A 24674-nucleotide genomic window follows, 5' to 3' on the forward strand; every position below is an offset into this window, starting at 1 on the left:
TTCAGACCCTCTTCGCCGATTCTGTATTTGCTGCTGTTGCTACAGAAGGAGTTGCTTTATTCCTCCACTCTTCTTAACTGGTTTAATAATTTATGCTGTCAAGGCAAACAGGGCATCCAGAGCAGCCTTTTACTGTTGATCACAGGCTGTAGAATTAATTATATCAGGAAGGATATGCCAGTCTGAGTGGAGTAAGGTTTTATCTGCTGTAATAGTTATATTCTTAACAAAACAGCGAGTGTCCTTTGTCTGGTTTACCCATTGTGAAATGCTGTCTTTATATTTTACTATGCATTAATCCATAATTTTCTTTCTTTGTATAGAATGTATTTTCATGCATATGAGTGAAATGAAAAATCTTTGTGTGATGTGAGAAGGTTCTGCTGTAGTAATAACACTCTTGTTCAGCATTTGAGCCTTGTGTATTCAATTTATGTGATCAGAGGCTGTTAATAGGTATTTTTCATATGCATCTATTGAAATGCGAATTACTCTGGTAGGTGCTTGTATGAAGGATCTGTTTTATAATTTATATGAGAATGCTGCAATAGCAAATGCATTCTGAGCATCACATAAAGGCACTGCTCTGCCTTTGTACCTTTGAGCAATCATCTGCGAAGTACAAAACCAGATTTTAAAAGCAAAGCTGTTACAGACTGCTGGAAAAGCCCTGTGGAGACATGGCATAAAATGCTTTGCCCCAGTTGTACTGGAAATGCCAAATGCTGTGCCATCTTCCTAGGCAGTTGCTGGCAGCATTGTTCCTGCCCTGCAGAAATAACCTCATGATTCTGGTGCCTTGCAGGAATTCTGAAATTTCATGAGTATTACCTGGGTGATAGCCTGACAGAAAATGCCGGGGACTTCCATGAAGCCAACAGCGTGACCCTGCAAACAATAACAAACTCTGCGCTGGAACAGTACATCTCCAGTGTGCGGGAGGCTCTGGGTGTGGATTCCTACTATACCCGGTAAGTTGGGGAGGGGGGTCCAGCATCCTGGTTCCTGCTCTCCCACCTGAAAGCAATTTATAGCAGTTCAGGATGATCTCATTGTCTGAGAACTGAGAGTCAAGAGTAGGGAGGGGCAAATTTTCATTGCAGCAACGAAAAAAAAATGCTTTATTTTTGTATCCATGGCTATTTTTCTGCCAAGTAACTCTAGATGCACATGCAAATAAGGTTTGAACCCACACGCTGGGTAGTGAATCTGTAGATTGGATGAGGAGGCAAGTGCCATGTCTGACTGTGTATGGGCAGATTCCATCCTACTTACAGCTTCCAGTGTAATTAATTCCCTTTCAAAGGTTTACTTACGAAAAACTTCAAATACCATAGGAATTCCACTCCCCCTCCAAATATATTCCCTTGTGGCTATAGCTGAGTAAATAATTTACAGTTAATTAATCAGTCTGATGAATTTCAGCAGAGGGAGGAACCTTACTCCAAGCAGTTATTCAGATAGGTCCCACAGCTATGTTTCCTCATTTTTTTCATCCTATGGATTTATCACATCAGGTTTTTTTGCTTATTTATACTCAGTCTCATGATCTCTCATGGTATTTCGTTTGATTTATTGATTGGATGAGTATGAATGTAGTTTCTATGCTGATATTTACAAGTAGTTTTTCTCTGAATGCTTTTGTCTGAAAAGCAGAATTGGGGATGTTCCTGTCCTTGTATGTTCTTTGTGGGTGAGGCATACAGGGCAAAGGATTTGGTGACAGTTCAGCTTGCTGTTGTAAGTGAACCTTGCTACGTAGTCATAAATGGCTTTACTTCAGGTGGGTTAGTGACACACCAGCAGTTTACAGGTCTTGTTTACTACTAGTGCGAAGAGGACTTAAATGTATGTGTTGGCTGACTTGCTAACCATCCCTCAAAACCGGTGTGAGTGGAGGCGCTGGCTCTTTTAGGTTGTACTGTGTTTTAGTCTTTTTTTTTTTTTTTTCTTTTTCTTCCCCCAGACTGTTGTGTGTTTTTCTGCAGCACCGAGATTTGTGAGTGAAACACTCTTGACTTCCCGAGGCTGTGGACAAATGCCATTTTCCTTGCCCATTTTTGATGGTGAAAGTGCTACCGGTGCCGCCGCAGCCCCCACGAGCTGTTAGCAGGCCGTGTTAGAGGCAACCACCCTGTAGACCGCTCTGGGTGCGTGACCCACAGTCCCACAGGCAGTGCACACCCAAGCCTGGTGTTCTACCTAATGACGTTGGCCAAGAGAGACGAAATGATGGCATTGATCCTCGGATCAGTTGTGCTCAGGGTTGTGTGGGCAATTGGGAAGCCATTCAGCTCTCCTAATTAATCCTTGTTCATCTTTTGTTACAGCCACCTTAGGCAGCAAGTGCAGTGGCACAGCTGACGCTGCAGTGGTGTCGCTTAGGGCATTGCTGTGCAGGAGGCAGCAGTAAAACCGAGCTGCGCTTTGCAGTCTGCTCACAAGCAGTGTCCTTGGCTTCCGCCCCGTGACGCTCACACCTTAATCTGACAGGAAAGGAATTTTCGATCAGATCAAAATAAGAACATAACCCCAGGCCTCAAGTTTCCCATTACGTGTTTCAACTATGCAGAATGGTACCAGATTTCCCGACTGCTTTTCCCCAGGGCTTGCTGCAGTCTCTCACTGACAAATTAATTCTCCCTTTGGGGTAGGGGGGACATGACACTTGCTTATGTTACGTCCCCAGTACCAGTAATGAAATCGGTTGCAGTCAGCTGGCTGGGTTTGAAGCTCTGAGAGGGCTGTGGACACATGTGCTCAGCACAAACAGTGAGTCCCTCCAGTTTTTTTCCTTCATGGGAGCATCGGATGCTGGAAGGGAGTTGGAAGCCATCAGAGGTTCTGGGCTCAGGCCTAGTAGATTGCTTTTGTCCTTTTTCACTGATTTCAAAGTAAACTAAAGAATGTGTGTCTGCTGGGATGCTGAGTGTGTCCTGAAAGTTTTGCAGGGCAGGATGGGCTCAGGCTGTGGTGACACATTCTCATGGTTTTACTTTTCTTCAGGGAACTGAAGAGAAAGCTCTGCCTAAGATTCTTCCCCCTGCCCCCTATCACTCATCTCCTCAGTAGAACAGGGGGTGGGGTGGGGGAGAAAATAAGACGGAACCCTTGTGGGTCAAGATAAAGGCAGTTTAATTGAGCAATAGCAAAAGTTGTGTGTGCAGAAGCAAAGGAAAACAGAAGATGTTATTCTCTACCTCCCATCAGCAAGCGATGTTCGCCCACTTCCCGGGAAACAGGGTTCAGTGCATGTAGCGATCGCTCTGGAAGATAAACATTAGAAATTACGAATGCCTCCTGCTTCCTCCTCCTCCTCTCTCTTAACTTTCATATCTGAGCAGACGTCATATGGTGTGGAATATCCCTTTGGTCACTTTGGGTCAGCTGTCTTGGCTGTGTCCCCTGCCAAGCTCCTGCCCGCCCCTCAGCCCAGCGGTGAGGGGGGAAGGTTGGAGGGACAGCCCTGGTGCTGTGCCAGCCCTGCTCAGCTGTAGCCAAAGCACTGGTGCGTTATCACCACCTTGCTAGCTGCCAGTGCAAAGCACAGTGCTCTGTGGGCTGCTGCGGGGCTCAGCCAGACCCGGTACAACCAGAAAAAAATACTGGATTTGTGAAGGTTTGGGGAAAAGTGACTATGTCTAATAAATCAGTGGTGTACAGAGCCAGGCATATCTTTGCTTCCCGGTGCTCTGGCATTGCTAGTCCGGGGAATGCACGTGCTGGGGTCCCCAGCCTGGCCTCCTGCTCCTGGAGCCTGTTTCTGGGCTTGGGCCAGCTTGAGGAATTGTTTCAAAGAGCCACTGCCAAGCTGCTTAGTACGAGCCCTGGGTTGCGAGTCAGGAATCAGCACTGCATACTTCGTGTGCGACCTCGGAGGCCTGGCCGAGCCTTGCTGCTGTTGTCCAGCTTCTCCGAAGGAGAAGGCAGCTCTCCCGCCTTGGCCCACTGCTGCAAATGTGAGCAGCAACAAAATGGCGCTGCCTCTCTGGCTTGCCGTCCATCGAGGGGACTGCTTGAGGTGTCCGCCGTGGGGCTGTCCACCCTGCTCTTAGGCTGGAAACGTTCCCTTCTGCAGTACCCCCGCTTCCCTGGCGAGACCATGAAGGCTTTGGGACCTCTGGGGTTCGGGTGTGGGGACAGGGCAGTGTGACACGGGGCCGCAGGCGGCTGCGTGCACCTTCTCTGTGCTGCCGGGCAGGACGCTGAGGCTGTGCAAGGGCAGCGCGGCCGGCCATCCCGCGCTGGCTGCACAAGGGCTTAAACAGCAGAGAGTTCGAGCAGAAATAACGTCTTCCTGTTCAACCGTAGAAAATGCTGAAAAGCAGCCACTCTTCCTGCTGGTCCAGGAACAGCTGAGATAAAAGAATTGTCACACTTTTAAAACTGTCAAGAAAAAAATCTGCAGAATGACACTGGCTGGGCCTCGCATGATTTCAGCTCAGAGTCGTTGGCCAAGAAAGCTCATTAAAGTAAAAAAAAAAAAAAAAAAAAGACAAAAAAAAAGAAGGATCTGTATATTGGTGCGCTGCTTGGAAGATTCTTGGCAGCTGGCTAGGCATTTATATGCAATCTGTGAATGGAATTCATTTCCCAATAATTGTCTATATTTACATAATGCCTTCAGGCCCGAGAGCTGTTACTGGTGTTGTAGCCAACGTGGATAAAGAAGTTTGTCACCTGCGCTACCAGAGACAAGCCTGTCCGTAACACTGCCAGCTTGAGAGGGGATCTCAGGAATTTTTGCTGTGTTTTGGGGCGGTTAGATTTGTTGGTGTTTTGCTTTAACAGGATGGCTGTTGTGTCAGTCCCCTAAAGAACACAAGGTGCTTTTTCCCCTTCTTTTAGTGGAAATCTGCCCCCAAAACTGCCAGTCACCTGCTACATGAATTAACTTGGGGGTTTCTGCAATCCCTGGAGATTGTTTTAGACACCTGCTGTTATTATTGAAATTAACTTGATCTTCTAAGAGCTAAACAAGTTGTACAGTCCCGGAGTTTTCATGCAGACAAACTGAAGACAGACCAAAATCTATAAGACGCTGCTTCAGAGCACTAAAATCTTGCACTCTATAACCCATAGTGTTTTCTTAAGAGGTGTGAGCAGCCAAATAAAAGCAGATTTGTGACCATATTTGACCTGGCCAGGTTGCAAAGAAGGAAAGTAAACCTCTCCCCAGACCAGAAAAACCTAAAATGAGCCACGCACTGGTCTCCCAGGTGAGAGGAAACTTAGTAAGAAAGAGGCGAAAGATACTGAGATGGACAGTGTGTATCTAGAAGAAAATTTATCTGCTTCACAGCCCTGCTCTCCAAGGAGGGAAGCGATGTCAGAGTAATCCATGTGGTTCTGCATCTAGAAGATCGATAAAGGCGTGGGGTCTGATGTTTAATACCTCTACTGAGGGTTTTCATTCCCTTGAAGTAGCTGCACAGTGATTTTCTTTTCCCTTCTGGTTCTTCTACTGCTATCTATAAACAGTTTTGTAACTACAACACCGATTATCCATAAGCACAAGATACAAAGCGATTTGGAAAAAATCCATACTACTATTCAGAAAACTTCTGGTGAACATGGTGTTTGATCCTGTTTATCTGAGCATGACATTGGAATCTGGAAGTTCCTTTGGAGCATCACTGAGCATTTTGTGTTGCCGTTAGGGAGGACAAGCTTTAGGCATCCGGGGAGAGGAGGGGTTCAGGGATGCAGCCTCGCTAATGCTGACCTTGTAAGTGTTACTGAAATACTGGCAGTATCTGTGATGGGTTTTGAGCATGAACAGGTGAGTTGCTGCTCTCGGTAGCCGAAATGATGGATCTGGCACAGTGAGCCTGCAGTCAGGGTGAACTTAACATGAGGACCCGTTCTTTGTCCTGAGCTCAGTCTGAGCTTGCCATTTTGTGAAGTTACCCACTGATCTCACAAGGGCACTGGCAGGATTGTGTTCGCTGCGTGCTATAAACAGCGTGTGCTGCTGAGATGGGTATGTGCTTAGCTCATAACGCTGAGACAGTTGGAAACCAAAAGGAGTGACAGCCGACTCATCTCAAGCAATCCCCACATCTGCCTGGTTTGGATTCACAGTTGTATCTCACTTGGGTGCGTTTTGGGTTGGTACTTTCTGAAAAGGCGCACAACCTTTTATGATGGTAGAAGTGACTTTCTGAAGGGAAACATTTTTCACAGCCAGTCACATTATTCATTTCACTGTGAGCAGTAACAAACTGCTTGTTAGTCTGGGATTTTTAAGTACTCTGAGAAAGAGCAAAGGGGCTCTCAGCCAGCTGAGTACTCGAAACATAAGGGAACAGACATGCACAGAGGAGTAGCTTCTTTCATATTAAAGCCCTGAGAAGCTACAAGCACATAAGCGCTGCTATCCAAATATTATTATGAAATTATTGCTAATTTAATTTATAAATGGTGCATTTATGAAATGGCTTATCCTTGGTGGTGTCTAGGGTTTTTGAGTTCTTACATAAAATCTGTTCTGAGACTTCTGCTTCTGTTAGCTTCAGTCACACCTTCTGAACTATTTGTTTCGGGTTCTGCTTGAAAATGAGTTGCATGATTCCCATTAAAGGAAATGTCAAAAGTTACTCCCTCCAGCCTTCATGTTGCCTGGGTTTTGCAAATGTGTTCCGGATGTTGGCGCTTCATCCCGTTCTGTCTTGTATGTGCACGTGGCCCATGAGCGTTCTGTTCTTTCTGGGAGAACTGAGTCGCTCCCTCCAAGGTGTGAATACTGACGGGAAGGACAAGAGGGGAAAAACCCAGACTGAATTGGTTCCATCTACCCTTCTCTTAAAGCACCAGGGTGGTGTGGTTCAGATTACATCTCCACGTGTTGATGGTTGAATCTTACCCTGTAGATACGTGTATACACAACTGCAACCTGCAGTTACACCTTGTGTAACAGATTTGCAGATACTGTTTTCAGTTCCATTAATCATTTGTCACCACAGGTTCTCCTACTGGCAAAGGGAATCCTTTGGTCTTTAGGTTCTGGGATGAGTTTTTAGTTTACTGTGATGTCAGCTTCCTCCTCTCTTCGGGGTGATGGTAGTGGTATGTTTTTGGTTAAGGATTCTGGGCTTAATGCTTGTCTCTGAGATCATTGGGCTGGTGTGGTATGATCACAGGCAGAAGCTCTTTCCCCACTTCAAAATTATACGCAGGGAATTAAACAAACAAATCTTGTCTGTTCCATGTGGGTGAACGTCATTTTGTACTTTGAAACTTCTTCCCCACATGGATCAAGTGCTTTCCTACAGCATCGCAGACTGCCACCGTGCTCCAGCACGCCAGACCCCCAGGAGAAGCTGTCATCTGCAGTCCCTGGAACCTGTTCTCTGCCTACCAACAAAGAACAGAGGGATTTAAATATGTACAGCACACATATGAAAACTTCTGTTTACCTCTGAGTTCTCAGTTCATCGTTTGCTTAACTGTGCTGTAGTTGTGTGCTTTTGTGTTCAAATTAAAGTGCCGTTGCCTGCCATAATGCTGTGAGCATGCATGTAGGTACTGTTGCGTCTCCAGAGTGGCACATCTTCCCATTTTCTGCTCCTGGAGAGGAAGAGATGCTGTCACGGGATGTGTCATCAGATTTTTGCTGTGGTGGTGCTCAGTTCCACACTGCAGCCTTCGCTTTCAGCTAGAAATGGTTCCATTCAGCTGGTCTAATTAAGCTGACAAATAGCGCATACTTGCAAAAAGCAGTGGGAGGGACTTCAAAGTCTGCTTGAACTTGTGTTGGGACAGAGTCCTTGCTCTTCAGGGAGAGCATGTGGCTTGCTCTCTTGGGTTCATGAACTCAAGATTTTTGCCTCTTTAAGGAGCTCTGAATACTCATTGTCATTGTTACTCAAAACTGTGCCAGGACTCAAAACCGAGCATGCCTGCAGCTGGAGGAAAAACAGGCAGGAGGCAGCTGCTGACAACCTTTTCTTTGCCTTTTTTCCCTCCCCCTGCCATGGCTGTTGCTCAGCTAGCCCCATTTCAGTGTTCATGAAGTGATTGGCTTTTGTCAGGACTTATTCCTTCAGGTTGTTAAATTATATTGACCTGGAAGTATGCTTACAAGATATCCTGTGGTGCATACAGCAACATAGGGATGGCCCTAGTTGCCAGCACAAGTGCGTGTTGTGCATTAATTTAATTCATGTCCTCTTTGTTGGAAAATGTGCCCTTGAGGAAAGACTGCAAGTTGTCAGGAGCCCAAAAGGAAACAGAAATGAGGTGCAAGGCAGCTTCAGCAGGTAGCATAGCAGTTTTAGCTTAAGTGTCCAAATTCCAAGGTTTGTGATGCACCATCTAATATGCAAATTATTTATTAAAGGGAGGAGTTGTTAAAAATGCACGTACAATAGTTGTGTATTCCTTCTGCTTTTAGAAAGAAGACAAAATACAGCATTTTGACAGAAAATCTACACTGAGACGATAATTTAGATATTAATGTCAGGATATGGAAAATTCAGAGATTTGGAGATCTCTGTGTCTCTATTGCTGCTGTCCTAGTGGCATTGGTAATTTCTCTCCCTGTGTGTTCCCTGTTTGTATAACAGGAGCAGCAGCACAGCTCCCTTTTTTATGTTGTGCTTTGCCAGTGAAGGAAGCATACAGAGCTTGGAGCTGTTATTGCGGAAATCTGAAAAGGATGCACTAACACATGTTCTTAGGCAAATCAAGGGCCGAGTTGGTTTTTCCTGCAGACCTCAGCTTTTCCGTTGTGCTGCAGCTTCTAAAGTCCATGCCTGCAGAGCATGGGAATTGGGGTCCTGTATTTCCATTAGCGTGTGTCACTCTTTAAACCTTGAAGAATGCCCAGGAGAAGAGGAGGGGAATGGGGTTGTTACTCTCTTGTATGCCTAACAGGAGGAGGTGATGCAATCCAGGGAAAACAGGACTTCAGCATTTGGTTGAGGTTGTGTCTGAAAGACATTTTTCTCTCAAACTGGCTGAGCATTTGTCACAAAGCTGTTGCTCTGTCTTGCGTCAATGACTCCTTCACCCTGCTGTTCCCCCTGCAGAGCCTGTGCCAGTAGCGAGACTGAGAGCGAAGCTGGGGATATCATGGATCAGCAGTTTGAGGAGATGAATAACAAGCTGAACTCAATGACTGATCCGACGGGCTTCCTGAGGATGGTCAGCAGAAACAACCTCTTGAACAGGTGAGGCTACAGCGCTGCACTGTGGGCATCAGCGAGCAGCATGAAGCATCTTGGTGGCGGGTTTCTCTCTAAATGGCAGGATTGTGTGGCCGATGCCGTTGCTCGTGGTCTCTTTGTTGCCCCAGGTTGAGGGGATACAGAGCAGCAAACTGATACTGTCCTTTACAGGTGCAGTAAGCATCCATTCCTCGCAGCATGGATGTACGGGGGACATTAAGCATTAACATTAATGCCTTTTAGCAATAAGGTCTGTGTGTTAGTACTGCGCAGCACTTCGCCTGCTGAGCAGAGGGGCCCGTAGGCATTTCCCTTCTGTCCTTTTCTTTTGTGTTCATGTTCAGTGAGAATTCCTCCCTCCCTCAGGAGAGCTCTGCATCTTGCTTCTGATGGGATTGGGAATCCATTACTGCCTTGTGTGTTGCATGTGCATCCAGCCCAGGAGCCTTGGGGGCCTGGTGGTCTTCCACGGATAGGTGACCTGGTGGGGGTTGGTTTTGTTCTACATACACAAGTGTTGAATGTGAGGGAAAACGCAGCCCTGCCAGGCCCTGGAAGGCCACGGGGTCCTTATTGCTTCCTTCCTTAGAAATAGGAATTTTCAGTCAGAATGAGGCAGGACAGGGACTGAAAGCATCACTGTGCCTCTTGTGGGAGGGGGGACCCCAGGCACAGGCAGAGACCTAGGCAGGACTATGCATTTCACTTAAGAGCTCAGTAGCTTGGTTTGGAAGATGTAGGGGGTGGTATCTTCATTGTGCGTCTGGGTGAATTTGATATCTTAGGGTGATAGCCAGCAAGGACTTGGCATCAATTATTAACTGATAGCTCCGTCCTGAGGGGCAGCCATTCCCAATTTGTTCTTCACCCGGCCAAGCACTGCTTTTGGCGCTCTGAACAACTGCAGGAGAACTCTCTTTTGTCCCTGCTGTCTGTGAGGTGCGGAGCTTGGAGCTCTTTGCTACACACTTACAGAAATACTTGTTTCTGTTGATTTTAGCTGCTGTACTAATTAGCTGGGAATATGCTGCATTTCCAGAGTTACAGGGCTTATGCACTAGCCACACAGTCTCCACTCATTTTCTGCCTCTTAGAACTTGCTCAGGTCTCAGTCTTTCACGCTGCTGTGCTGAGTAGGGTGTCGTGGTTTAACCCTGGCTGGTAATTAAACACCACGCAGCCGCTTGCTCACTTGCCCATCACCCAGAGGGATGGGGAGGAGAATCAGAAAGGGAGGTAAAACTGGAGGGTTGAGATATGAGCAATTTTGAAATAGAATAAAAATGAAAGAACAACAACAATAATAGTAATGACAATAACAGTTATCATGAAAAAGGGGGCAGAGGAGGAGAATAAAATCCAAAGGGAAAGGAAGAAAGAAAACAAGTGATGCACGATACAGCTGCTCACCACCTGCTGACCGATGCCCAGCCAGTCCCCAAGCAACGTTCAGCAGGCCCTGGCCAACCCCCCAGGTTTATATACTGAGCATGATGTATGGTATGGAATACCTCTTTGGCTAGTTTGGGTCAGCTGTCCTGGATGTGTCCCCTCCCAATATTCCATGCCCCTCCAGCCCTCTGGCTGGCAGGGCCTGAGAAACTGAAAAGCCCTTGACTTACTATGAACATCACCCAGCAACAACCAAACCCATCAGCGTGCTATCAACATTGTTCTCACACCAGAGCCAAAACACAGCACTGCACTAGCCACTAAGAAGAAAATTAACTCTATCCCAGCTGAAACCAGGACATAGGGCAAGCAATCAAAATGAAATTTTAAGACAGGATTTTTCCAGTGCTACCACTGCCCCAGTGATGAGGGGCTGCATGATGTAACCAGGGGTTTCTGGCTAGATCTGTGCTCCAGCATGGATTGTGAGTACAGGATACCCCAGGCCCTTCTCAGCCGGAAAAGAAAATGCCATCAGCCTGCAGTGCTGTGAGCCATCACATGGAGCTTGTGAGCTGTAACAGCATCCCCATGAAACTGGGAGCTGCCTGGTGGCACCAACAACTGGCCTGTGTTTTCTTTCCAGAATCCACGTGTGTATCTGTTCAAGCTGCTGCATTGATGATGAGCTGTGAGTACTTGCTAGTTTTGGATCAAACAGGCAGATCCCCAGAATTGCTGAGATGTTTTGCTGCTTCAATCAGGCTTAGAAGGACAGGAGAATGGCCCTCTGATGACAGGAGAAAAATATGGTCCAGTTCTGCTCCAGGGAATGCTAATCCTCAGGAACACTGCAGAGGCCAACCATACAGCATCTATGCCTTTCTGCTCCATAGGAGCCAAGTGCATTACCTTGAACCCACATCCGGGAGCTTATCTCAGGTGCCTTGTCAGGTAACTGGTTTGCAGCTTTTAGGAGAAGCTCAGGGGTGGGGCAACTTGGGCACTTCATTAAAGCACCCTCACAAGAGCATCAGGAGGAGCACTAGAAGTAGCTGTGTCTTTGATGTTCTCACCATGAGCACTGAGATGAAGAGAATGAGAAGACACTGCTGTCTGGCCTGCTTGCCCACCTTTGCCTGCGGATGGGACATACCAGGGGGCTCTGGTGGCTTTGCTAACACTGCCACAGCTGTTTTGCACCAGGTTTGCTGAGCCCTGAATTCAGGATAGATGCTGTGGTCCTGCCCAAGCCTTTGAGTGCGTCCTGTACTTAACATCTGCTCCAGTCCCGTAGGTGGTCAAACTGGAGGCTACAGAGTATAGCTGGTCTCTTGCTATACTGTGTGGTTCTTTATAATTAAGCTGTGTAGAGAGTGGTGTGGCTCACGGCACGTAGCACACTGAGCTTGGGACAACAAGGGGACAACCTTCCAAGAGCCCTGAAGCTTCAGGAAGGAAGCAGATGAAAATCTGCACGGAAGAGAGCAGATGAATAAATAAAATGGGAGCAGGCAGCATTTCTGTGCACTGGCCTGGAGCTCTAACTGGGAGCTGTGAGCTCTTAGACTTTGGTTAAGCAACGTAATCGAATGTTCAGCTAGAGCACAAGCGATCTTGCAGCTCTAGACCCCAGCTCACCTCCTTTGCAATGGCTTTTCTGCCAGCCAGTGCTGGAGTGAGGTCATGCAGCCGTCGGTCAGCGTTGAGTGGGTTGGTGCTGCTGTAGTGCTTCAAAGGACGGTAGAACTGTAGCTCACAAGCAGTGACTGAAGGTATGGCGTGTTTGCTTTGGCTTCTGCACTGCAGGGGATAAAGAGAAGTAGGGCCTGCTTGGAGCGAAGAATAAGAGCTGCTCTCCCCTACTGCCAAGGCAGCCCTGCATTCCTCATGTTGGGCCTGAGTGCATGTTTACATCTTGTGCTTGAATGTTGGAGATCCTCAAGGGAGTTTTCATGGCTGGGGGCCAGTGCAGCTTCCCTCACGCAGAGGAGTGGCACATGCTGTTAAGGTCCCATGTTAGAAAATGAGGCTCTGAAGATGCTGGGGCTGTTTGGAGCCATCCAGTCTCCGTGTCTGGCGACAAGCGGGTGACGGAAAGGGAGCCCTTGGTTTGGGATGGGTGCCCTCTGGCTGCTGTCATCAGGTAACCTGGCTTTTAAGCAGAGAATAATGTGATTTTTTCAGCAGTTCTGCTTAGAAAAGCAAGAACGTGGGGGTTTGGCAATTAGCTTAGGGAACTTCTGAGAAGAAATGGGCATTTGGAGGAGAAAGGAGCACTGAGGGGATGCTGCAGCGATCTCAGTACTGGGCAATAGCTGTCTAAGCTGTGGGTGGCACTGGTACAGCCCCCAAGGTAGTCCCAGTTGCTCATTCCTTATACAGCTTCTGTTTTCTGTGCTCCTTGGGACTCTTAGACTTTCACTGGGTTTCCAGATTAAAATCTCATTTCCTCCCTGCTAGTTGTCTTCTGCTCCAGAAAAGGACTTGATCCCTGCCCGTACCTGAACAGAGCTCCTCCTCCTTTTCTTTGGCCTCTCCGCTATCATGGGGACACAGTTTGTCCTCCTTCCATGTACCTGCCGAAGGTATGAGAATCAGCTCTGACATTGCTCAAAGGGTAAAATACACCTCCTTGAGGGCAATTTCTGCAAGGCAGCATGGTGAGAATTTTGTAAAAGGCAAATTGGGAAGTAAGGAGCAGTATAACTTGAGATTAGAATTCACTTCTGCCAGGGCCATTGCCCAGCCCCCCTTACAGCTGCAAAGAGCTTGTTTTTTGCCAGCACAGTTGGCATGCACAGGGTCTATGACCAGTCCTACAAGCATTGTTGGAAATTTCTAGAACAAGCTCAGTGCCCCGGTAAGAGTAAAGTCTCTATAAATCCAGCCAGAGGAATCTAGCACAAGGTGGCTACAATTCACATGGAGCTTCAGCAGCAGTAACAACGTGACTATTGCCAAGATATTTCATTATTTTTTTTGCTCGTGGTTTCATCGTGGTGACCATCATGCGATGTCTGAGCATATCTCCCCTCTCCTTTTGGTGTGGGACCCTGCCTTTGTGTTGATTTTGGCCCTGTTGGCTGTGCTTATGGCGCAGCAGCGCCTGCGGGGCAGGGGCCACGCCGCAGGACCCCGTCCCACAGTGCCCAGTGAAGCCAGCAGGGCAGACCTGGGGCTGGCAGCCGGAGCCAGCCAGGACTCCGCATGGTCGGGGGGGTGCCTGGTGCTGAGGTGGGTCCGAGGTCAAGCCAGGCGTGCAGGATCAGGTCTGGTGGCAGTCGTGGGGTCAGGCTCAGCCCGCTGACGGCTGCGTGGGTCCATTGGAGTGGGCAGCGCCGGGGGGTGTTAGTCGGTGGGTTGGGCTGGGGATGGGCAGGGTTCATGGGCAGGTGCGGGCAGGGCTCTGGTGCAGCTGGGGACAGGCACACCTGCGGCGTAGCTGAAGCAGAGACTGGGCCCCAGCTCCCATGGAGCTCCTGGGCCCATGGGCAGGGCATGCTGGTGGGGGCCCCAGCTTCGCTGCTCATTAAAAGCCTATTAATGTCCTCAGGAGCCGGAGAGCTTGCCCTGGAGAACCGTGCTGTTGACCCTGTGGAGCAGAGGGGTGGGGGTGCACCGGGGGTGCTGGCTGGTCTGGGACACAGTGAATTCTTTGGAAGGCAGATGGGAACAGCGGCTGGAGTCCCCTATCTCCCTGGTTCTCTGTCACGCGGGGTGCAGTGCTGTAGCTGCCCCAGTACAGACCACACAAGCAGAGAGTGCTGGGTGGTCTGTGGGTTTTGTGCAACCACTGGTGGGTTCTGGAGATAATTGCGGATCCTTGAAAGCATCCACAGGGAGCCCATATCTGAATGTTTTCTGGAGCTTCCCACAGCTTGCTGTTGGGAGCGTGTCAAGGCCCCGAATGTGGATATTGGGCTGCATCTCTAGGAAGAGTCTTTTTGAGGAAGGCTTGCAGAATGAGAGGCCTGATGGACATCCACTGTCTTGAGGCTGCCAGATCACTGTGGCAGTAAGTCTGACTCACAGCCCAACCAAACAGCCGTGCTTGGTCATGGGTAGTATTTCAGTTGTCCATAGTGCCTGGTGTGTCCCCATGAGTGCCAAGGCAAGAGCAGCTCTCTGCTGGTTCTGGTAGGAATCTCTTCCTGCCCGCGCCTGGCCATGTTCACCCTCAGCAAGCAGAGCCAGGCCCTGTGGGGCTTGTGGCTGGCCAGACCAGGCTGAGCTCAACGCTTGCATGACACGGGCTTTTTCCCCCTTTCTCTGAGATTGCCATGGGACCATTGCTTTGTTCCTGCATCTCCAAGACAAAGGGCGGAAGCAGAGTTCACGCTGCTCCATGCAGGCAGCCCCAGCCCCAGTTCGTGCTGTTTCCTCTGCTTGCCGCAGGTCGGGCTGCCTTACACAAAGGGTTATAAATAAAGAGCACTGCGGAGTCTGTGCAGGGGCTTCCAGGGGAGAGATTTCACTCTTCCAGAAATCAGGGGACCCCTCTACATTGCAAGAGCAAGGTAAAAATGATCAGTGCAGCATCCCAGAAGCCAGCACTGGTGCCTTGTAGAAGGGGCGTTTGGCCAGAAGTCTGTTGTCACACTGAAATCACCTGGACTCAGGTGCCTGACAGGCCACCTGGAGAGCCCTTGGGCTGCTCTGCTTTGGAAGGGAGCGGGCTGGCCAGTGCTCCAGGTCTGCTCTGCCTGCTGCAGAAGATATTTGTCCATCCTCCCCGTATGGATTTTCTTACTCTTCTTTGTGTACGCAAACACACAGGCAAGAGATGCGAAAGATTTATGTTACTCCCTTGGTTTTGTTCTAATAAAAAGCAATCCAAGTGGCGAAGGAATAAATCTAGAGCTGCTTGGCTGTGAAACTAAGATGAAGGAGGCTCTGCTGATTAGAGTAATCAAGCCCCTGTTCCCTGCAATAAATTAACTTAATACAGCAGGGGAGGCTGGCGAGTGCCGCCTGCTGGCAAGTAGCTGCTGCTTGGGAAGGTCAGGGCTGTTGTGCTGGGGCTAAAGCTCTGCGCGCTCGCTGGATCCTGGGTGAGCAGTGGGGTGGGTATCCCTGCCCTTCCAGGCTGGCTTATCAGGCAGGAGATACAAGAGGGATGGGCTTTGAGCACAGGGTTCGGGGCACTAGAAACGTGTGAGATTGGGAAAGCACAGGTTTGATTTCCCGATCTGATTTTAAAATCTGTGCTACGTAAAGTACAGAAGCAGCTGAGCGCTGCAGAGTGTGCTTGGCTCATCAGCTGCTGCAGTGAAGCTAGGCAGAGGGGTCCGGGGGGGAGCAGACAGCGCTGAGTCCATGCTGGTCCTGCGGTGAACTTGGTGTTGCAGCAGTCACCCAGTCAAGTTTGCAGCAGCACACTCACGCTTTCACCAGAATCTCTGTGTCAGGGAGCGGGGCAGTTGGACACTGGGCTTCGGTCCACATTCTTAAATGACTCCTGTTGGCTCACAAGATGAAATTCATTGTTAGTGGGGAGCATGGGTGATAGCATTGTTTTTTTCTTTAGAGAACAGGTTTTAGACATGATGTGGGCTGGTTCTGGTGACATTGCAGCAAGTGAGGGAAGAGAGAAATTTTTTTAATCTCTGTCTGGTCTGTGTCAGAAAAGGTCAGGGGTGTCTCAGGCCCGTGGTTTGTCAGTGGTAAGGGAGTGCACTGGAGTGCAATACTTCTGCTCTCCTTGTCTTTTCCTGCATGTTGGCTTAATCTGGTAGTGCAAAGAGACACTGTGCCTGTGTGTGTGTGTATGTGTCTGCTATAGGCATATATGTATGCATATACATATGAATATATATGCCTATAGTAAATACACAATCAACTGTTAATATGTCTCATTGATTATTGTGTCTGTTGGATGCTGAGTTTTCTTTTTGGTTTTCTGGATGTGCAGATGCTTTCTGCTTTTCTTTTCTCCGTTGATAGCCCAAAATAGATTCAGGCAAGAGGTAAAAGTGAAGAACAGAGACAGGCATTTCATCAGAGTGAGCATTCTTAAAAAATGGACATTGCAGACTAACGTCCTGATAAAGCGCATGAGTTTGGTCATGAATCAGGAAACTCTAGCTGCTTTCCTGTTGTGTAAATTGGCAAAGGCATATAGCGTTGGAAGGTGTCTGAGAGGCAAAACAGCGCTGTGCTTCACAGAGACCAGGAATGGAGGGCGGCTTTCTCTGCCCGGCACCATCAGAGCATGATCTGGACTGGGATTTCATGGAACCCTCCATCCAATGCATTTGGCACCTTGAGGACAACGCGGCATGTGTTGCCTCATGGGTGGCCTTTTATGTTTGAGATTGTTTTGTTACTGGACAGCCCCAGTGGTTACTCTGGTTACACTTCAGACCTTGCACTACCGTTACTGTTCAATGTCTTGTTTCCCTCCCTGCCTTTTCTTCAAGGCCCACCTGTTAAAACTTTCTGGAAAGTTATCCTTTTCACATAAAATGGTTGTTCATGGCACCAAGCCAAGGATAATGTTTCTGGGGAGCGCAGCTGCTGGATTAGTGAGACTGGAATGGGGCAACATCATTTCCTCAGCAGGGCAGTAACTTTTTGTAGCCATGCCATCTCGGTCTCCTCAGCATGACGGTGTTTGGGGCTGGTGATGCCAGAAGAGCACGTGCAGAGCTCTGTCTGGGGGGGTTATCAGAAAGGGGCTCCAGGTCAGCTCTCGCATCTGACTTCATGGAGCCGTTCAGAGGAGTGGCAGCAAGCACAAGCGTAACTTTCATGTCTTGTTGTTTGCCTGTTGTCATAGTTTCTTTTGGTACTATGCTAGATTAGTTGGTGTAAAACCCCAGTACACGTCTTCCTGTGATTATAGTCAATACTTAATGCGTCTCTGTTTGCCTGCTATAGATACGTATGAGTAACAACTGTGAACAGCACTTCAGGCACTTGAGTTTGTAGAGAAACTCCGTAGCAATTAGTGTGCTGTTTGCAGCTGGTTCAGCCTGCCATTATGTTATTGTTCATTGTGGTGTGAAGCTGAATGGGAGAGTAAAGCCCTGCCGTGAAGCCTGTTACAGAAGAGAGTCCTCTGGATGGACAGGAACTGGCCTGTTGGTCAGTGTTACGAAGTCAGGGCAACCTGTAGTTGACCTCAGGTTTCTGCAAGTAACCTCTCACTTGCCTTTTGCCCACAGGAGCTGTCAGAGCATGACCAGTCTGTTCAGCAGTACCATGTCTCCTGTTAAGGATGGAACATCATCTCTTCCAAGGAGGCAGACATCCTTCACCAAACCCCCACTCCGTGCGCTCTACGACTTGCTGATAGGACCTATGGAAGGAGTAAGCCTTTGGCATGGACAAATGTAGAGATTCACGTACAAAATCCTCTGTCAGTGTGGGAAAGCAAGAACAGGCAGCTTGGGGACTGTGTCTGAAGCGTGGTGGTTTTCACTTGGTCTTTCCAGATGGTGAGGCTGGGTGTGTTGGGAAGTGGACACAAGGGATGCTGTGGTTGATACCACTTCCAGTGAGCTGCCACAGTAATGACGCTTTTGATGAACCTAAGCAGGAAGCATATTCTTAGTTCACTGATGCTAATTGGCAAACTCAGCAGCTCAGTCTATGGACAGAGCTCTTGTCTGGGTCAGGGGACGGAAGAAGCAGTACTGGGAGCCTGGCAGCACCGCTGGCCCACCCTGCGCCTCCCACTGCCCTACCCTGCGCCTCCCACTGCCCTGCAGTGCCACGCTGGCAGCCAGCCACAGCCAGGCAAGCTGGACCTTGCTCCCTCTTCATCCCAGGGCTTGGTGCTTTTGCACGGAGGTGGACGTTTCCTGGTGGGTGCCAGCAGCAGTGGGTGGGAGCTGCTGCTGGGGCTGGTCAGGCGCTCGGCAGCCTGCTTGGTTCGCTGCCACTGTCCTGGCACTCGGGCCATTCGGGACCCGGCAGTGCTGCAGCGGTGTGCACCTGCCAGCAGGGTCCCGTGTCGGTGGGTCATGGGGCGAATGCAGAAGCCAAGGGGAGCTGCGTGGCACGGCGTTCTGCCAGGCCATGCAGGAGGCCAGGGGCAGGTTCCAGTCTCACGGAGCAGTGGCAGGATAGATTAACAAGTCCTGTCTCTGTCGCACCGTATCCCTAGCTTGAGGAGGTAAAGTTGCTGAGTCAAGAATTAGTCTTTTCTCAGTTTGTATCCAGCTGAACGAACAAATCAAAATGTCATGTTTCTGTCATGTGAGAGGGTAAACCAGCTCTACCCTGGGTTACTTTAAAGGCTGTTTGGACACTTTAATCTTGTCTGCAGAAGTCACCTCCGCTGTGGAGGCATAACCTGTGTGAGCCTGAGCTTTTGTTAGCTCTGTCAGCCTGCCATCCCGCGGTCACGCCGTGCATCTTGGAGCGGGGCCTTCTGCTACAGAGGTGGCACGTCTGTCCTCTCTGCAGGGCGAGATCAGCCCTGCTTAAGGCTTTTCTGTTCCATCTTCTGCAACATTCTTGAGAAAGCTTCACCTGGGACTTAGATGCCTGCCTGCCCCTAGTGTGAATAGGTAAGACAGGCTGGGAGAAAATCCTCGTGGGGAACCCCAGGAGGCTGCTTCTCCTTCCTGGTGAGGACACACTGTGGCTGGGCACTGCTTGGTCGGTTTGGGTGTCGGGGGCCCGAATTTGGCACCAGCAGGGTACGGTGGGGCTTGGCAGGGCTTTCAGAGAGTGCAGAATTGGCTGTTACAGGGTCCTTACTAGCTGCTTTCTAAGAAGTTGCAGTTCAAGTTTGTGTGTGGTTTGGCAATCCCAAGATAAGGAGACTCCCAATTACAGCTACACGAGCTGCGAGGGACCCATCCAAGCCAGCAGCTGTCAGCCAGCCTAACCCTGCACAGCCACGTGCCCCACAAGGGGTGGACCAGCGCCTTTCTCACCTTCGTGACAAATCACCAGTGTAGCCGGTATTGTTGCTGTGAAGTAGAGCACGTGTTCTGTGCTCGGCAAGTTCATGCTTGTCTCCTTTTTCTTGTTGAAGAGGGTTTTTTTTGTAGAACGCACCATAGAATTAATTCTTGGAGACATAATGAAACACAAATTATCCTTATAGTTTTATTTCTGTTTCTGCAATGCACACAGAGACCTCACGAGGAAAAAAAAATAAAACTCTAGGGGTTTTACATACAAACTAAAAATTCTGCTAGGCACATGTCACTATGGCTTAGATGCTCTCTGATTGTGTTGCTGACAGCTAAAGCTCCTGAAGCAGTAAGTAAAATGGATTATATATTAATAAAACAAACAAAACAACCAAAAAAACTCCAAAAGCATTTCTGGAAAGCAACAACTGCCCTGGTGGGAAGCTGCTGCTTGTCAGCTTGGGCTCTGCAGAAGGAGGCAGGGCTGAAAGGGAGGCGGGTAAGTGCAGCCGCCTGGTTCACCCCAGGCAGCGATGCCAGGGACGCCTCCCTCGAGGCTGCTGGGCTGGTAGGCAGCATGTCAGGCTGGAGCGGAGGTGGCGGGCAGGACGGCTCCCCAGCCTGCTGTGTGTCAGCAGCTGCCTGGCATCTCTGCGGTCTGTGGGGCAGGGTGAGCTCCAGAGCTGTAAGGAGGACACGAGAAACAGCAAGAGGTCGGCAACTATTTTTAACTCCTTTTAAATGAAAATTTTCTTATCATTCAGCAGTTTTGTTCCCACTTCAAATGGCAAGAAGCCTTTAAAAGCATCTTGCTGTCTCTCTTCAACCTTCTACTGTTTGACGTTCTCCCTCATAGCTGACCTGTTTTCTGGTACTTCCGACTTGCCCCAGACTCCCTTTGGAGGAGAACGCCAGACTGATTTTTCTGTTTCTTTAGCGATGTTCATTCATCTTTGCTGCTGCCTGAGAACTAAAGCTTGAGACTGACTGCAAATTCCTGTTATTCTTTGATTGCTAGTGAGATGGGGTCAGTGTGTCTCAAATTAATTGTCAGCTGTCAGTGCATCACAGTGCAGTCTGGAAGTCTGCTCCAGACAGACCCTGAGCAAGGCGGAGGGGAAGAGTTGTGTGTTAGGACCAGGGTGCATTTGTCTGAGCTCTCTATATAAAGCTTCACACAAGTAGTAATACTCACCCTCAAAATTCACAAAATCCCTTTCTTTTCTGTTGCACTGTCTGGTTGTTTGACATGTCCACGCTTCAAGATTTTCTGACGTTACTCCTGCATCCCTCTCGTTTCACAAGTCTGCGTTCCTGTTAGACGTTTCATAGTAGTAGTTCACTGCTGGCAGTGAAAGAAGGAATATTATTCTTTCCCTGACTTAAATGGGGACTTGACTGAAATAAGCGTGCTCTAAAGCACAGATGTTAAAGGGAGCAATGTTTGATAAATAACAGAATGATGAACATGGATGTTATTTCTTCAGATAATAATGTAACTAGCTAGCACCTCAGAGGTTTTGGCGGTTATTATTTATGAAATGTAAGCCATATGTTTGAAAAATACTCTTCCTTTACTGCTGTTCTGTTAAAGCTCCAGAATTTGCATCAGGAAGAGGTAATGTTTGGAGGCATTGGAAGCTAGTTCAGAAATCCACTTGGAATGGAGTCAGGCAGTTTTGTCTTAATATGCTGAGCAGCCCGAGTAGCTGTTTGTCTCCTGTCAAAACAGATGTTTGCTACATCTGATGGCAATTAAAATAGCCCAGAATGAAAATTCTCAAAAGAATTGAGAATCTAAGGACAAGAATCTAGTCCTGCGTACTGGATCCTTGTCTCCATCCTGCAGTGGACAGTGCAGAGTTAGCTTGCCTTTGGGAACATCGAGCAGTCTGGACAGCAACAGAACAACACTAGTTGAACTGGTTATCAGCAAAAATATGTCAGGTTGGGGATTTGGTCTCATCCAGGCTTGTGCTAAAAGTTTCATCTTCTAATGAATGGTTTATTTGCCATGCCAAGCTACGGCTGCTACGCTAGCTTAAAGGTGTAGAATTGCTTAGAAATTTACTGCTGTTTTGCATGAGTCCTTTAGACTTTTTTGGTGTGTGCTGCAAGTGTTTAAGCAGGAGCAAATTTCAGTGCTTTGAAGTTACTCTTTCCTGGGGTGCTAACTAATTATTTTTATGATATGCTTTGATAAATTAGTGAAATTCCTCCAGTTAGATTGGACCAGGAGCAGTTGCCACTTTTGTGCCCAGCTGCATGTTCCCTATTTATTACTCTCCCTGCTTGGCAAGGCCCATAAGGTGCCCCAGCTACCCCGTAGGGTACTTTCTGTTTAGCCCTGCTTGAGGCTCTGGGTAATGACAGTGTCAAGTGTCTTGAAGCGCAGATCATGGGCACAGCCTGTAGATTTTTTGCTTTTATGTAGGAAATCACTAGTTTGAAATTCAGTATCAGAAAGAATATTCTCTTTCAAGGGATAAGGTGATAACATTGACAAGGCGTAGGTGGTTGGGGTCGCAGAGACGTTATGGTGGAGCGGGAGGAGCTGCTGTGCTGCGGTGAGGCTGCGTCCCGGCGCACTTGCTGGGGCTGGGGGTGATGACCGAGGTCGCAGCGTGTCGGTGCGCTCGAGGCTCGTTTGGCTCGGTGGGATCGCTGGTGCACAGGGGAGCAGCAGTCCGGCCGTGCAGACCTGCCCAGTGCCAGCGTGTGTTCGCCTGGCGCCGCACCTGTGCTCACACGGAGCATAACTCTGATACGGATATTTCCAAACCTGGCGTGGGGTCAGACTAGAGCCTGATGCTTGGGAAGTGCAAGCTGGGGCACCTGCTGGAGTGAAAGGGCCGAACTGATGCTCTCTCTTTTCTTTTCAGGGTTTGATGCATTCCAGTGGGCCTGTTGGCCGCCATCGCCAGCTGATACTGGTTCTGGAGGGGGAACTGTACCTCATTCCTTTTGCTCTCCTGAAGGGCAGTTCCTCCAACGAGTACCTCTATGAGCGCTTCAGCCTCATTGCAGTGCCGTCCATCCAGTCACTGAATCCCAGCTCCAAGGTCTGACATTGCCTTATAAAACCTCTCTCTCACAGAACCTCTCCTGTGGGGTGCGGGTTCTTACACCTGCTAGAAAAGCGGCGGCTCTGCCCTGCTATGCCAGACACAAGAATAGAAACAGAAATGTACCCCCCTGCCGAGGCACTCCCAGTTCTGATGAGCACGTTAAGCACCACAGCTGTGAAGTAGATTCTGATGTAGTTCCTGAAGCACAAAATCACAGCCCCAGGTGTGCCAGGAAGGACAAGGGGAATGGATCATTTGGATGTCCTCATGTGAGGGGTAGCATGTCCTAGGGTGTGGAACTAGGTGGCAGACTGCAGAAATGTAGGAGTTGGTGATCTATATTGAGCTTCCTTGCCAAGCTGTCTGTCCTATCACGTTTCTGGTATGTTCGTCTACATTTTAGCTTTCCGTGTGGAGAAGGCTGCTGATATCTCATGACACTGAAGCTAAAGGCAAAGCAAATGCCACAGGCAAATCATGCAGAAGCGTCTTCATGCTGAAGTTTGGCATCAGCATTTCTAAGCCCCAGGGAGAATGCCCTAAGTCACATCTGCTTTTGCTGAGCAGTGTGCTGCTGTGTGGCTTGGCTTGCGCTGGGTTAAACAGTCACTGAAACAGCGAAAGAGTCTGAACCTTCTCAGCGTTACCGCTGTGGGAATTAGGCTTTTCTGTTCAGTACCAGGCCCCAGTAATCAGGTGCGTGCAGCACCATGCCGCCAGCAGTGATGATGCTGATCCTTGAAATACAGCTGCAAGAAACCACTCAGTGAGTGAGTACAAGTAGTCTTCCCATAAAATGGAGAGCTGTAATCTTCTTTATGTTTCTAGCTCTGCTGCAGCCCTCAAAAGGAGCTGGGCTAAGTCTGTTGCTTTCTGTTTTTACCTATCTGTTCATCCCAGATGTGGGGATAGAAATCCTGATTGGACTCAAGCAGAAGTGTTCCTTGGAATAGTCAGGTGGAAGAAACTAAAGAAATGCAGATAGCTTTTTTTTTTTTTTTTTTTTTGGTAATTATGACAACCAGGCTTCTGGTTAGAGCCAAAGAGTCAGGGTGTTTTATTACCAGCACTATAACAAACATGTCTTTGAACACCATTTTCTCTTTCTCTTTGTAGTCCCATGCAAGGAAGAATACCCCTGCTTACTCCAGTTCTACCTCAATGGCAGCTGTCATAGGAAATCCCAAGCTCCCTTCAGCAGTTATGGACAGGTGGCTCTGGGGACCTATGCCCTCTGCAGAAGAGGAAGCATATATGGTATCTGAGTTACTTGGCTGCCAGCCCTTAGTTGGCAGCGCAGCAACAAAAGAGAGGGTCATGAGTGCCCTCACTCAGGCAGAATGTGTCCATTTTGCAACCCATGTCTCCTGGAAACTGGCTGCTTTGGTCCTGACACCCAATACTGACAGCAATCCAGCCAGCAGCAAGAGTTCCTTTGGGAACCCCTACACAATCCCAGAATCCCTTCGGATGCAGGATGATGCCAGTGATGTGGAGAGCATCTCAGACTGCCCTCCTCTTCAGGAGTTTCTGCTTACAGCAGCTGATGTCCTGGATCTGCGGCTTCCTGTCAAATTAGTGGTTCTTGGCTCTTACCAAGAATCCAACAGCAAAGTCACTGCTGATGGAGTTATTGGCTTGACAAGAGCATTCCTGGCTGCTGGGGCTCAGTGTGTCCTGGTGTCACTCTGGCCTGTTCCTGTGGCTGCCTCCAAAATGTTTGTGCATGCCTTCTATTCCTCCCTCTTAAATGGGATGAAAGCCAGTGCAGCCCTTGGAGAAGCGATGAAAACTGTACAGAACAGCAAGCAGTTCTCCCATCCATCCAACTGGGCAGGTAGGAAGAATCTGCTTTTTGGCAAATGAGGAGGGGTTTCTAGGCAGTGTTCTAATGCCAGGTTGGTTGAGTTAAGCAAGGAGCAGTGCTAGCAGGTAGTTGGGAGCAGCATGTGCCCTGTGCTCTCCCAGAATTCAGCCCGCATGCTTCAGACCCTGTTACTCAGCTGAGTGTGGCTGAATATCAGCATCATGGAACACATCAGTATTTCATTGTGTATAGTAAATGTGTTATGAATTTGATATAATTTAAAGCAATTGCAAGGTGGTGAAGTGTGTTTCATCACAATGGTTTCGTGACTGGAAAGAAAAAACATGCAATACAATAACTCCTT

The 24674-nt window shown here is 48.6% G+C and overlaps 1 protein-coding gene across 4 annotated transcripts in view; it reads left to right on the plus strand.

The window, feature by feature from the left end:
* Window positions 1–24674, plus strand: part of TTC28 (tetratricopeptide repeat domain 28) — a 192384-nt gene that overhangs the window by 153829 nt on the left and 13881 nt on the right. For all 4 annotated transcript variants that reach the window (XM_055794384.1, XM_055794383.1, XM_055794385.1 and 1 more), the window contains 5 exons: window positions 806–971; window positions 9033–9173; window positions 17732–17876; window positions 22318–22497; window positions 23620–24340. In XM_055794384.1, coding sequence (XP_055650359.1) covers window positions 806–971; window positions 9033–9173; window positions 17732–17876; window positions 22318–22497; window positions 23620–24340 — 1353 coding nt within the window. The remainder of the gene's footprint in view (window positions 1–805; window positions 972–9032; window positions 9174–17731; window positions 17877–22317; window positions 22498–23619; window positions 24341–24674) is intronic.

Source organism: Falco peregrinus, chromosome 2, assembly GCF_023634155.1.
Source record: "Falco peregrinus isolate bFalPer1 chromosome 2, bFalPer1.pri, whole genome shotgun sequence".
NCBI lineage: Eukaryota > Metazoa > Chordata > Aves > Falconiformes > Falconidae > Falco > Falco peregrinus.